This window comes from Ochotona princeps, chromosome 2, assembly GCF_030435755.1.
Source record: "Ochotona princeps isolate mOchPri1 chromosome 2, mOchPri1.hap1, whole genome shotgun sequence".
NCBI classification, from domain to species: Eukaryota; Metazoa; Chordata; class Mammalia; order Lagomorpha; family Ochotonidae; genus Ochotona; species Ochotona princeps.
The window spans coordinates 97,868,950-97,884,493 of record NC_080833.1 but is presented as its reverse complement, the minus strand read 5'-3'; the positions used below and the strand labels follow the sequence as shown (position 1 = coordinate 97,884,493).

The 15,544-nt window shown below is 41.4% G+C and overlaps 1 protein-coding gene across 6 annotated transcripts in view; it reads right to left on the bottom strand.

Moving 5' to 3' along the window:
- Window positions 1–1,979: 1,979 nt before the first annotated feature.
- The window catches only part of SYCP1 (synaptonemal complex protein 1), a 94,226-nt gene continuing 80,661 nt past the window's right edge, over window positions 1,980–15,544 (bottom strand). For 5 of the 6 annotated variants that reach the window (XM_036494674.2, XM_004581883.4, XM_036494672.2 and 2 more), the window contains 3 exons: window positions 8,598–8,738; window positions 6,333–6,425; window positions 5,995–6,233 (listed from right to left, as the gene is read on the bottom strand). In XM_036494674.2, coding sequence (XP_036350567.2) covers window positions 6,096–6,233; window positions 6,333–6,425; window positions 8,598–8,738 — 372 coding nt within the window. In that variant the 3' untranslated portion in view covers window positions 5,995–6,095. Of the gene's footprint in view, window positions 2,132–5,994; window positions 6,234–6,332; window positions 6,426–8,597; window positions 8,739–15,544 lie in introns of those variants that run through there. The other variant, XM_058660094.1, reaches the window with a different exon arrangement.

The following is a 15,544-nucleotide window of genomic DNA, read 5'->3' as shown; positions in this document are numbered from 1 at the left end:
TCTCCCACACAGGTGCAGGACTCCAAAACTCCAATCATCCTCTGCTGCTTTCCCAGGCCATAAGAAGGGAGTTGAACGGGAAGTGGGGCAGTCAGGACACGTACTGGCACCCACTGGGATGCTAGCATTATAGGGAACGGATTAGCCTGAGAAGCCATGGTGCCATCATCCAAAAATGTAAATATCTCATCCAAAAAAATATAAATCTTACTACAAATGTGGATCTTGACCCTGAAAGTTAAGATGGTTGCATCCCACGTTATATTATTTGGGTTTTGAAATAACATCCCCCACCACAGCTCCAGCTCTTGATTCCAGCTTACTGCTAAAGCAGTGACTGGTAAAAAGGGGTGGCTCAGATATTTGGGTCTTGACACCTGTGTGGGAGAGCTGTCTTGCATTCCTGGCCATCCACATCAGCCCAGCCCAGCCCTGCGTGATCTGGAGAGTGAATCGGAGATTCGTTATCTTCCTGTTTCTCTGCCTCTTAAATTGAAAAGCAAACAAACTCATACATAATGTGTATAAATGGCTAACAATGTAATATGTAATATACTAATAATCAGAAAGATCTGAACAATTTCTTTAGCATTGAAGACAGCTAATGTGCACCAGCCAGGTGAACATCAAAATGAGAAATCAGTATATATGTAGCAGACAAGCCAAAACTTAGAAACTGAAAATAATGGCTGTGTAGGAATGCAGAGCACTGGAAACACCTATATTTGTTTATGGAAATGTGAAAGGGCTGCAGCTACTTTGCAAAACACTGTGCCAATCTCTACCTTTTCACTAATCAGATCTTTCTTGTCTGTTTAGGAGAAATAAGGGCATGCTTGAAAAAATAATTCTTCAGGTACATCCAAAGTTGATGCGACAACAAGCGCTAGGATAGATCTGGCACCATGAGCTAAGAACTAAATCCAGCCCTCACATGGGAGTCACAGAAATCCATTGTGTGTGAGCTCACCTCTGCCCACCAGGATCCGAGATGGAACTCAGACCCAGGTTCTTAGAAGGTGGACCATCTAAAATGAATACCTGATCTCGGAGATGACTATTTTTTTCTAGCACTGTTTAATTCTCATCCCTGTGTGGCTTCAAGTAAGATATGTAACCAATGTTTTATTTTACCACATGCACATTATTTAATTTAAATTTCTAATAGGAATATTAAGTTGTACATATTTATGAGGTGCTGTTATACTTTAATGCACATATTAAATGTTTGAAGGCAGGTGCATTTACATTATACAATACACAATATGTAAATGTATTACATTTAAGCTGGATGAATTGACAAGTAATCCTTTCTGTCACAAAATGTCAAGTCCACACACATCAAAAACCAAATATCTTTAAAGCCTTTGAGTCATCTCATGAACAGGTGTAATTATGTGATGTGGCTGGAGGATGCTGTGGGTGGCAGAGCAGCTGACCAGAGGTTGAGGCAGCCCTTCTTCCTTCACTTGACCATGAATGCTCAGAGTCCAATGGCCATACCCACTGCACCCTCAAATCGGGCAAGTCCAGCAGCTAAAATGAAAGACTTGACCTCTATGAAAACCTCCAAGTGTAAGGCTCACAACAGCTAAGTGGGAGCAGAAGCTGAGAGTGAGGAGGGAACTAAGGTCACTGCCCTACTGGACTGTTCTCCCACTTCAGTCTCAGCTTCAACGTGTGCACTGTGGACCAGCTGCTATTCCAGAGCAATGATCCTGGAGTTACCATGTCCATTATTGGGATTCAACCACAGCTCAGTGTAGAGCCTAGTAAAACAATCCATCAAGCACTGTTCTGTTCAATATGTGGCTGAAATGAATGGAAACAAACAAAACTGTATGAAGTGTGCAAACCAGCCTCAAATACTGGTCACTATGCATTCAGTAGATACGCATAAACAACTTTCATCACTTGCTATTTAGAGACTAGCTCTTGTGCAGCGAGAACGAAACCCAAAAGTGGCACATCCTGAATGTATTGTTCCATGATGTTATCAATCTAACAAAGCAACTCAACTGGAGTGGGCAGTAGGAGTGTCCAGTTGCTGTTCAGTTCCATGAAGTGCCGCCTTGCTGCCTCAGTGAGGGGAAAGAAGCCAACATACCATGTGACTACAGCAAGGAGCAAACTGAGACAGGACAGGAAAGAGTTATTAAAATGAATGATTCATCCACTTAGTATTATACTTTGCTTTGGGTCCTACTTTTTTAACGGTATAGAAAAATCACAAAATACCAAGAACAACATGGAAGCTTAAGTTTTAACATATCTCACAAGTGGAAAAGCCTAGAAATCTCTTTTAAACAGAAGGTAGGGTGACTGTTTAACAGTCCTTAAGAAAGGACAGTTCCAGGCCTGGCACAGTAGCCTAGTGGCTAAATCCTCGCTTTGCATCTGCCGGGATCCATATGGACGCTGGTTCGTATCCTGGCTGCTCTAATTCCCATCCAGCTTCCTGCTTGTGGCCTGGGAAGCAGTGGAGGATGGCCCACATGAGAGGCCTGGAGGAGGTTCCTGGCTCCTGGCTTTGGATCAGCTCCAGCTCCACCTGTTGTTGCCATTTGGGGAGTGAATCAGTGGATGGAAGATCTTTCTGTTTCTCCTTCTCTCTGTACATATCTGCCTTTCCAACAATCTTGAAAGAAAGACAGACAGAAATGAAGGGGAGGGGAGGGGAGTAGAGGGAATGGAAGGGAAGAATGAAGGGATAGTTACTTGGGAAACTGCTTCTGCCTTGGTATTTCCCTTCCACACATGGCAATGAGCACTGGGAAATACTCTGAGACTGGGAAAGATTTATGGTATCATTACATACAATCAGTGAGACCAGCAGACACGTGTGTGGTCCTTAACAGTGGCAATCTTGTGCCTCAGCCTGTCTTAGACAACTCTAGGGCAGTGTTCCAAAGACTCCTTGATCCCTCTACCTTCCAATTCTGCTGTGGCAACTGCAGAGGGTTACCAGCCGCTCTCCCTCCTCACAGAAACAGCTACAAGCAGTTCCTCCAGCTGTAGGCTCTGGCACCTTTAATTTTCTGTTGGCATTGATCAGGTTTTTCTCAACAGTAAGTTAAGAATGATTGTTATTGTCACTCCCATTTCCTACCTTAAATTATTTGATGCCATCTGTTTAACCCCTAGTGTTTGGATTCCTTCTCCCCAGTCCTTGGCTCCACCTCTTTGTCACTAACATCAGCACGGCAGCATCCTGCAACTCTTCACAAGGGCTGAAAAACTACAGTGCATTCTCCAGGTTCACCATCCCCAAAGTGATACATATCCTACATCTTCTCCTTGAGAAACTGGATGCTCTCTGCACCTGATTTTTCTCTTCCCTCTATCTATATTGATCTCTTTCTGTCCACACTCCTGAATTTAGACCCAAAGAGTAAGCTCTTTTCCAGTTTTGCAGTGCGGTGTGGGATAGGACTAGGAGCTAAGTCTCAGGGATTCCTGATTCAGGAAGAAAACTGCCTGTTTTTTCTCAGAATCAGGCTCAACCAATTTTATCCAATTTGATACCATCCTCTTGGTGTTGCGTCTGTTCCTGCCAGCTCCTGCCTGCTCTTGCCCACAGGTCATGCCCCAGGAAGTCTCAAGCGCAACGTTTTGATATTCCCAGCACAAGGGAAGCCTAAGTCTTGGACTCCTAAGGGCCTCAGCCAATATGCTGAGAGTCACTGCTTCCCACCCCAGGTGAGAGTTCCACTGCGGAGGCTCAGGGCGTGCAGAGTCCAGGGACCCATGAGTCAGTGTTTGGGGGGATTGAAACTCTGATTCTGTCAAAACACTGATAAGAGTCACTGTGTCAAATTGCTTTCTGTGCCTTTGAAGCACTCTTTCCTCATTTCTGATTTGGAGATTATCAAATGCCATGTGGTTAGGAAGTGAAGAATTAAAGATGTGAAAACCCGCACCCAGTACCTGGCCTTGGGGTTCCCTTTGTCCCCCACAGGCAGTGACAGAAGCACGTCCAGCTGCCCATTGAGATAAGCCGTGCCTGTCTCTTCCTAGTGAGAAGCTTAAGGACACCACTGCATCCATGCTAATCAAGAAACTCCAGCTTGAGGCGGAGTAGCAGACGGAGAAGGCTATGTGCAGGGCAAGGGGTGGGAAGGAGGTGAGAGCTAATGTGCACCAGAAGGAGGGTGGTGATTTATACGACAGGCAACTGTCTTACAAGTGTTCATGAAACAAGGAGCGTGCAAAGAGAATAGTGAGCTGTGAGCTGAAAGTATTGCTCAGAATCCCATTTTATGTATTTATTAGGACCATTCATATAAGTGAGGAGAACTTTCCATAACATAAAATCCAAGAAAGGAAGGGCCACTACACTTGCAGATAGAAGTGGTTTAGAGGGGAATAATCAGAGGGCATGTCTGGGTCAGGCCAAGGCACCCACCCTCATGGGATACCTGGGCTGAGCTAAATATAAATAGCATTACTTGCCAACTCTTGGCACATGCAAAAACATGTGTCAGAGTGGGTATGAGTCGTGTCAAGTGGACCACAGTACCCTCTGGCAGGTACAAAATACGGGCTGAGAGCAGGCCTGATAAGAAAACTGTAGTCACTACTTGGCTAGGCTGTAACTCCCATTGGTGAGCACAAGAACCAGGGCTGGTGGCAGACCAAGCTGGGCAAAGGGGCAGCACCCATCGACATGCATGTGAGCCGGATCTGGGGCTGAGCTAAGCCACAGCACCCATGGATGTGCATGATAGACAGATGGGATGTGGGCTGAGCTAAGCTAGGCCACAGCATATACTGACACATGCAAAAACCAAGGCTGGTGGCAGGTCTGATGGGGATCATTGAGAGTTGCCCCAAGTAGGCTGTAGCACCTGCTGGTGTGTGTGAAGACCAAGCATTGGCAAGCTGGGCTGGGCTAGGTCGCAGCAACCATAAGTTCTGTGAGATAGGATTGGGGATTAAACTGACCAGCAAGCTGCATAAACTGGTATGTGCACTGTCTGGTATAGGCGACAGACCAAACCTGACCCTGCACTGGCTTGCACACACAACAGCCTAGTCTGAGGTTACCCAGGCAAGGTTTCTTGGGGAACTCTCCAGCTAGATGGCTGGACTCAAACCCTGGCCACTGGGAAAATCACAATATATGTGATCCAACCTTACAGTACTTGTATTGGGACTGGGCCTCCTCAATTGTAGATGCATTCCCAGGCCCAGGAACATGTTGCAAAACTTGGTCAGGAGAATTGTCTAAACTGTTCTGCTTTCCATCCTCTGACAAGGCATTGCCGTCCTCTGCTAATCTAGATGAGCTCACTGCCATGGCCCTGTGTGCACTGCATCTGCACGAAGGTAAACTTGGTCAGCCAATAGACCTTGGAAAGAGTTTCTCAACCTTGGTGCAATGAAGCCAACAACATCTCAAAACTATCAAAACCACTCTAGCAATACCTTCAGAACACTCTTCCCCACATTGGGGTCTCTCCGGTGTCATCAAAGGACATCCCTTATCCCCAGTGCTGATGTTGTCTGACAGCAAGAACTGGCCCTACCTCTTCCTGGTGAACACAGGAGAAAAAAAAATCAATCATTTGTTCCACCCGCCCTCCTCCATACTTCCACCCTCCCCATCCCAACCAGCAGCCCACCTGGGTTTGTATCCCTTTCAACTATGTAAATGATAATTTAAAATAAAATAAAATACATTTTAATGCCACTAAAATGTTTTTCAGTGCTTTAAAGATTAATAATATTCTCAAAAGTATGATTAGTTGTCCAGATAAGGTCACAGAATAAAGAAGAAGCATTTATTTGCATCTAAATATTTTAATATTACAGAATAAAGAAAAAATCTCAATACTAGATTCCTGGTTTTCAAAGGCTAACTTTAAGAATTTGAAAACAATTTTCATTGGTACAAAAAGACATAACAAAATGCAATCATGTAAATATCAAACACAATGACAAATTTTCATATAATATATAATTAATACTCAGGCAAAAATACAAAGAAAAAAATATTTAAAACCTTAATTTCCAGATTAAGTTTGGTTCTTAGGAAAATGAAATTACCTCTAAATCAGATTTTCAGGTGCTTTAATAACAATTATTTTCTAAAATTAAACAAATAACTTCTCTGAATCTTTCAGTTTTTTTCGCCTATCTGATTTAGCAAGCATAGCCCAACGGTCCTCTTGTGCTTTTCTCATAGCTCCAAACTTCAATGTAGATCCAGGGTTGGTTGGATACGAAGGAGTCTGAATACAAAATAAAATAAAATCGTAACATAACTTTAAAAAAAAAAAAGACAGTTAAGCTTTTGAAATTTGCTTTCTGAAATGAAATTTAAAAGCTACCTTTTTTGGTGTTCTGACACAAAAATGAGAAGTTGGTGAATCAGTATTCTTGAACAGTTTTCTGCTTGATGTCTCTTCATCTGAAACCATGCTCTTGAAGAAAAATACAAAAGTGTAATGTTGGAACTACATATTAGCATTATATTATTAAAATTGTGTATCACAAAAAATGACAGAGCATAGTAAAAGGAAAAAGAAGAAAGTAGGTAGAAGAAATGAGTAAGGAAGGGGAGAGAAAAAAGGAATGAAAGAAAGACCACAGAAAGAAACATCAAAATGTATTCCCTATATCAAAATCGTCAAGTAAATTACACTTCAGGGCAAACAAGTATCTGCATTTTTATTCTACTAAATACACCCCTGAAAGATTATGTGTAAAATATAAGACATGTGCAAATATCATGTTTCTATTGTTTTCTATTTCCGTTTCTTTTCTAATATAAGTATTAATATATATAAACTGACCTTTGAGTGCTGCTTTTCCTGTATTCCAAAAGCTTATTTTTCTGTTCTTTTCTAACTATTTTCTAATTTTTCTTGTCCTATCTAATTTGTTAGTTAAGAATGTCTTTAATTTCTACAAATTTGTGAATAGATTTCTGCTATTGATTTCTTTTTTTTTTTTAAGATTTATTATTATTGGAAAGCCGGATATACAGAGAGGAGGAGAGACAGAGAGGAAGATCTTCCATCCGATGATTCACTCCCCAAGTGAGCCGCAAGGGGCCGATGCACGCTGATCTGATGCCGGGAACCAGAAACCTCTTCCGGGTCTCCCACGTGCGTGCAGGGTCCCAAACCTTTGGGCCATCCTCGACTGCTTTCCCAGGCCACAAGCAGGGAGCTGGATGGGAAGTGGAGCTGCCGGGACTAGAACCGGCACCCATATGGGATCCCGGTGCGTACAAGGCGAGGACTTTAGCCGCTAGGCCACACCGCCGGGCCCTTGCTATTGATTTCTAAACTTCATTTATTCTTGGTCTGAAAGGATATTTTGTTTGATGTCTTTTTTAACCTACAGAGACATACTCTGTGGCTTAATATATGCCGTACACTGGGAAATATCCAATGTATACCTAAGGAGAATAGATTTTCTGTTGTTAGAGCATTTTGGATATGACTGACATATTTGGTTTACTGTGTTATGCAAGCTCTCTATTTCCTTACAATAATTTCTCTGAACATTCTATTAATTATTTAAAGTAGGGAACTTAAATACTTAACAATTACTGCAGAATTGTCTATTTCTCTTCTCCATTCTAAGAAGTTTTCCTTCATAGAACTTGAATATCTGTTATTTAATGTGTAAATGTTTAAATTGTCAGATCTTATTGTAACTGAATTTTCATTAAAACTCATTGTTTCTGTGTACTTTTTATTTTAAAAAGGTCTACCTCAGGGTCAACAATGTGATTTAGTGGATGAGACTGGGGCCGGGCAAGGTGGCCTAGCGGCTAACGTCCTCGCCTTGCATACACCAGGATCCCATATGGGCGCCAGTTCTAATCCCAGCAGTCCCATTTCCTATCCAGCTCCCTGCTTGTAGCCTGGGAAAGCAATAGAGGATGACCCAAAGCCTTGACACCCTGCACTCACATGGGAGACCCAGAAGAAGCTCCTGGCTCCTGGCTTTGGATTGGCTCAGTTCTGTCCACTGAGGCCACTTGGGAAGTGAACCAGCAGACAGAAGATCTTCTTCTGTCTCTCCTTCTCTCTGTAACTCTACTTTCCAATAAAAATAAATAAATAAAAATAAAAATCCTAGAGGAAATAACCTCCTTAAGCATGCCAATAGGTTGCAGTGAGAGTAAAGTTACAATTGTCAACCTGTATTTTCATGTAAATATTAATTAATGTGAAATACTACCTTGATATAAATATTAGCTAAGGTATAATATAAAGCAATTAATCATATATGAAATGGAAAATAGGAGCAAGCCTTGAATAACAGATTTGGCTACAGCAAGATTAAAAACATTTACTTCCACTTTCTCTATGAAAAATGTGGTTATAAACTACTTTGTCTATCATCTTAAATGTGAACTATGTTATATCAAATATTTTGAAAATGTTGTATTTTCTAAAGTTTCTAAGAAAATTATTTGAACTCTAAAATACTGAAAAAGAATAAGGCTTTGTGGCATAGTAGAGCTCTGCTATATTTCAGTATTACAATGATATTACGTATTTATATTATATACATATGCCACAAAATAATATAAACAAATACACAAGCAATAAAGTCATTATTTGTAATATTTTTACCAAAAGGTCAGTGGTTTCCGAACTGTCTGAATTAATATCAAATTCAAACACTGTTTTTCTTTTTTTATTTTCTTCAGCACGTATGTTCCTGCTTTCTCTTTGTTGTATTTTTATCTTTGTTGGTGTCCTCACTGTATATACCTGTCAAAATTTTTAAAACAATACATTATGAAATAAAACATGTTATTAATAAAGACTTAAACTATTTCAATGAAATTTGAGTCTTTAGCAAGCATAGATTGTCACTACTGGTAAGTATATGAGGAAGAAATTTTGGATAAGCATTTAATTCAGATGTTTTTGGCACTAGAGATTGCTTCAATTCTTCAAAAGAACTATAATACTAAACTATGTCATTTCCCTCAACATACTAAATAATGAACAGAAAGACATGAGAACAGACCTTTTATCTACCTTTAATCAACAGTATTAACAGAGACTTGAATTTTTCTAAACATGATCAAAATCAAAGAACTAAATGAGCTTTGCTTTCTCCACAAAATTCTTCACTACTCTGAATGAAAATATATTTTGGGGGGGAATACGTAATTCACATTAGTCAAGACTTAGTATCTGATATTATCATGTAATATTTATAATTTTTTAAAGTATCTTTAAAAGTAAGGCCAATAATAGCAGTAGCAGCCAGCATCCCATATGGGCACCAGTGGGCTACAGGCTTCAGCCATTTGTTGAGTGAATCAGCGAATAGAGGTTGGGTATCTTCCTCTCTCTCTAACTCTGTCTTTCAAGTTAAATAAATAAATCTTAAAAAAAAAAAAAAAAAAGAAAAGAAAGAAAAAAGAGAGCTAAGGCAGAGTAGTCAAATGTCTGGCTGAATGTTGAAGGCACATCTCCAGAGCTCTTGGCAAAAGCTGGAAGATATCTTGATTCTAAGCATTTTTTATCTAAACATTAGGAGAACAGTAAGCTAAGCAAACACAGAGTTCATTAGCACTCAAAAGAAAGCCTATAAAAATTAGTTTAGAAAAGCCACAAAACACATATTCATGATTACAATAAACAGAAACAGCAACGAACTAGAATAGGAGACAATCTGATTGCCAGAGGTGTCATATCTGAGTTTCAGTGTCCAGTTTTCAACAAGAAAGAAGAGAGAAGAGTAAGAAACAAGGAACAGAAAGTGAAAGGAAGGGAAAGGAGGAGAATTTTTTAAAAAGGCATGGTATACACAGAAGAAAACAGCAACTAATAAATAAGAACTGTTGCTAAGGAAAACCAAACACTATATTTGACAGATAATCATTAAAAGTCACTATTCTAAACATGTTCAAAGGGCTAATGAAAACTATATTCACACATATGTATCCAGAAAAGCATGAAAACAATGACTCACCAAACAATATTAATAAAGACATACATTACTTAAAAATTGAAATTTCAGATTTGAACATTATAATAACTGAAATGAAAAATTCAGTAAAGGAATTTAACAGCATATTTGAGCATGAATAAAAAAGAATCTTATGAACCTAGATACATAATTGAACTACAAAATTCAATTCAATTACAGAAAAAATAGTGAAGGAAAATTAAGAGTCTTCAGGACTTATGAGACACTATCAAATACACCAACATTCACACAATGGGAGTTTTATGATGGAAGTAGAGAAGGAAAACAAAAATGGAATATCTGAACAATTATGAGCTGACACCACCAAAATTTGAGGAAACTATCACATACATCCAAAAGTTCAGCAAACTTCAAGTAGGAAAAATACTAATGACATCTAGGTAAATCGTAATCAAACTATTAAGAAAAAGGAGAGAAATTCGAAAGCAGGAAAGACAAATATGTGAATGCAACACACTCCTAAATAACCAAGGAATCTGAGACTAAATCTCAAAGAAATTACATAATACTTTGAGACATATGAAGAAAACAAAATTACTGGGCCAGGTATTTGGTACAGTGAGTAAGATGCTGTTTGGGATGCCCATCACCCATATCACTGTGCCAGAACTTAAGCTTCTGCTCCACTTCCAAACCAGCCTCCTGTTTATGCACATCTTGGGAAGCAGACACAGACAGATCAAGTATCTATGTCCCTGACACTCACAGGGGAGACAGGGGTAGAATTTCCAGATCCCAGCTTCGGCCTGGCACAGATCTAGCTGTCAGATATGTTTGGGGAGTAATCTAGTAGATGGAAGATCTCTTTCTTCTCCACTCCTTTTAATTTATAAACAATAAATGAACTTTGAAAATATATGCTAGACAGATAATGAAAATATTTTTTCTAAAACTTAGACTATAACATCTCAAAATATATGTGGCATCAATGATTACAGGAAAATTTATGGCTGGTAAGTGTCCCTATTAAAATTTCAGATCACAGATAGAAAGACATGACAATGAAATGCAATTCAGTATCTTGGACTGAATCACTGAATAGAAAGAGAACATTAATGGAAAAACTGTGAAATCCAAATAAAGTATGATATTTAGTTAACAGTTATGTGCTATTGTACATTTCACAGTGCTGACAGATATACTATGGTATTATAAAATAATAATGGAAGTGACTGAGTAGAAAACACAGAAATTCTTTGCACAATCTTTGCAACTTTTTGGAAGTATAAAATTCACTGCAAAGTAAAAGTTAATTTAAAAAAAAGAATGATTACAGCTACCAACAGAATGGTTAAACTCTAAAAGAGCTTAAAATATCACGTAATGGTAACAATGTAGGACAACTAGAACTCTCACTTCTGGTTACTATGTATATTAGTACAATAAGCAAAATAAATGAAGAACAAATGGCAATAAGTACTAAAATGAAACAGATGCAAAATCCTGTAGTTCAGAACTGTCATTCTTAGGTACATATCCAACCAAAATGTACACATATCAGATAACAGAATTTTCATAAAAATGTATCCATAAAAACTAAATATGGAAATTAATCAAATGTTCACTAATAATACAATTGATTAGTAAAATGTGATACAAAATAATTGAATACTACAAGTTAAAGCAACAATATGAATGAATTCCACAAACATAATATCAAATACAAGAAGTCTAGAAAAAAAGTATACTGTACGATTCCATTTATTCAGGATTTACAAAAAGCTTCGAAACCCAGGGACAGCTAAAAAAAAACCTTCAAAAAATTGGGCAAAGGAAATGAACTGATATTTTTCAAAAGGACAGGTTCAAATGGCTAACAGCCATATGAAAATATGAAAACCACCTAGGTACCACCTAACTCCAGTGAGATTGGACTACATTCAGAACCCAACTAACAGCACCTGCTGGCATGGATGTGGGGACAAAAGTACCCTCCTTCACTGCTGGTGGGAGTGCAGGCTAATACAACCACTATGGAAATCAGTATGGAGAGTGAGTGCTTAGAGAATTGCAAATAAACATGCCATATGACCCAGCTATCCTGCTCATAGAAATATACACAAAGGAAATGAAAACTGCATATGAGAAGGTAATCTGTAATCCTATATTTACAGCAGCACCACATACAATAGCAAAGACATGGAAACAATCCAGATGCCCATCAAAGAGGAGTGGTTAAAGAAACTGGTATATCTACTCCTTGAACTATTTCTTAGCCATTAAATAGAATGAAATTACACCATTTGCAACTAAATGGTCCCAACTAGAGACCATTATGCTCAGTGAAATAGGTCAATCCCAAAAAGACAAATACCATATGTTCTCTCTAATATAAGAAAACCATCAAGCAAATTGGAATGTATAGTGATGGAGTAATGGAGACTATCACAACCAGATGTGAAGACACAATGCAACATGCATCCTTATTTCCAAATAAAAGATGGACTTCCAATGAAAGTGTTGGACATATCTAGACAATGGGAAAAATGGACTGTCTGACATTGTACCAGCAATGTCAGGAAATACGTAACTAGCAGACTGATGGAATTATAACTCCTTATGAAGGAATGTACTGTTGTGACAATATGGGGAAATCAGTCAGGGGGTGGGAACTGAGGGGAGGGGAATCCCAGATTATACAGAATTGTACAATAAAATTCAAAATTTAAAATCGTTTTTTTTTTTTTTAAAGAGAGACTGACCTATGATTGAGGGCACATCCTTCTCTGGGACTTGACCAGATCTTGTTATTAACAAGCACCTCTCTCCTCAGCTATTTTAAGGTAACTGAGACAGAAAATCATCAAATTACACTTAAGAGGGGAAAAAGAGGTTAAGATATTTTTCCCTTAACTCCCAAGACAAATAAGACAACAATTCAAAACTGGCACTACAAGATTAGTAGTACCTGCTAGATGCAGAGACTAGCATGCCAGTTCCTAAGCTAGATATGAAATTAGGCAGAAAAGTTATTTATCTGTCTACCTGAGCAAAGGAAAAGGAAATCAGAGAGAGATAAAGGGCAGAGAAAGTGGTAAGAAATAGATTCTTCTTCACTACTGCTTAGAATGGCAAGGTCGGGCCCACCCACCGCCCTCATTGGGCGGTGGACGGGATTGGGGTGGGGCACGACCTTGGGCCTGCTGGTTTAAACTTCAGCAGCCAGGAGGCTGCTGGGGGCTGCAGGAGGGAGCGTCTTGCTCGGATCCTGATCTCAGCCACCATGTGCTCATGATGAGCTGGGCCCGGGCAGCCAGTGCCCCATTTGGCGCCAGGCTGTGCCTGCTGGCCGTCAAGCCGGGGAGCTCTGGGGTATTGGTTGTCCAAATCACTGCTTAGGTAGCTCCAGGCTGATCCCACTGTTTCCGGGATCTGAGTCAATCCTAGAGATTCCCAATGCAGTAACTCTTCCTTTGAAGAACTTCTAATCACTTAACAATGCTGAGGTGTGAACACCTATCATGCAAAAGATAAGGCTCAGGGCTTGTCTAGCAGGATATTGTTTTGCCTGACATGATGATGGTTCAGGAGACTGGTCACATTAGGCAGGGCCATAATATTAACTAGCACTCTAGAACCTATCCTGGGGTGGATTCTGTGCAGGATGTGTGGACCACACCCTGTAGAAAGTTTAGCCCCACTGGTAAACCTAAAAGTTTGGGTGGTTATGGACTAAGCTAGGTGTGACCAAGTAGCCTGCCATCAATCACAGGTAAAGGGACCCGCAACAGTCTGGACTGGGCAAGGCAGCAGCACCCCAATGTGCATCCTGAATAGGGTGTGGGGTGGGCCGGGCTGCAACATTCACCAGCTCATACAAGGCCAAATGGAAGGCCAGAGTATGCCGGGCACTGGCCTAAAACCCAATGGCATGTATGTGAACTGGGTCTGGGAGTGGATCAAGTGGAGGAACTTGGGAAACTGCTTTGGCAAGTCATAGCTCTCGCTGGTGAACACGTCGTCCAGATCTGGGGGTCGGACAAGCAGGGCATAGTAGCTCCAAAATGTGTAAATTGGTCGTGGAAAGGAATGTACTGGGCAGGACTGAGCAAACCTTAGCCTATAAGCAAAACTAGAAACCAGCATGGAGCACAGGTCATACCGAGCTAGGCTCTTGCACCCACTGGTCCTCAGAGCAACCACGAGCAGGTGCGTGATTTACGGCTACAAACAGGCCCAATTGGGGAGGTAAGGGGACACCCTAACTGGGTTGAGGTTCCCACCAAGGGGCGCGTGGGCTGGAATGGGGGCTGCGTTCTATCTAGGAAACAGCTGTAGTCACCCGAGGCACTAGTGTGGGCTGGGATTGGATGCACCAGGCCAGTTCAGACCCCAACACCATCTGATGTCATGGAGAACCAGGGTAGATGTGGGATGGACTAGGCTGGGTCTCAATCCCCTACTGAGCCATGTGTGAGCTGTATGTGGGTATGGACGAGCCATGGCTGGGCTGAAACATCCAACAACAAGAACCAGAATGGGGTGAAAGCCAGCCAGGAAAAGCCACTGTTCCTGCTAGGACAGGAGGTGAACTGAACAGGGTTGGCTCAAGGACCCCCTGGTATGCGCAAAATCTGGCATTGGGAGGGGTTCTGATGGAGGAGCCTGGGCAACTCCTCTGGCAGGACACAGTCCCTGCAGGTAAGCGCAAGAAGCATGATAGGAAACAGCCCAGAATAGGCCATGGAAAGTTTCCCACTGGCACACATTCAGCATGGGTCAGGGGCAGACCAGGCTGAATCAGTTCATGTCATCCACTGGCAAATCCGAACACCAGAACAGAGTGTGGGTTGAGCCGGGTTTGGTCGCGACAAAACCAGCACACTTTATGGAATGCCAGGGTGAGGTTGCCTGTACTGGATTTGACTGCAGCACCCAACCAGCACACGTGAGATCCAGGAAGGGAGGGGCAGAACCGGCAGGGGGATTAAGGGGCTGGTCCCCTCGCCGGACAGCTACTCCCACTGGAAAGCGTGGGCTGGGATGGGGACAGACCAGACTAAGCAAGGCTGCAACACCTGTGCGCTGCATGTGGACTAGATCAGGGAAAAGCCAAGCTGGGCTGATTATTCCTGCGGGTGCAAGCATAAATTAGAGTGGGTGAGGGATGTTTGGGCTTAGCTGCAGCATCAGCTGGCAGAAGCTGGCACTGGGGACTAATTCTGTCAAGTCAAATCACAGAACCACCTAAAGAGTGCATAAACTGGGACTGAGAGAGACCTGGGAGGGAAAAAGTGAGTTCCCCCTTCTTGGGTCACTAGTCCCGTGGGAGGGCATGAAAATTAGGATGGGGGCTGAGGTGGCTAGACAGAGAGGCACTCAACAACATCCGGGAGGGCTGGATGGTTGAGTTAGTTAGATGGAACTAAGCTTTAATACCCATTGACAAGTACAAGAGCCAAATGGGATGGGGGGCAGACTGGTCTACTGCTACACATACTGGCAAATCAGGGTAGGGGTCGAGCCTGGTGGGGGTTATTGTGGGTTGCCCCGACTAGGCTGTAGCTCCCACTGGTTGATGTAAGGGCCGAGTATGTGCTGGGCAGAACCAGACTGGACTGCGACACCCATT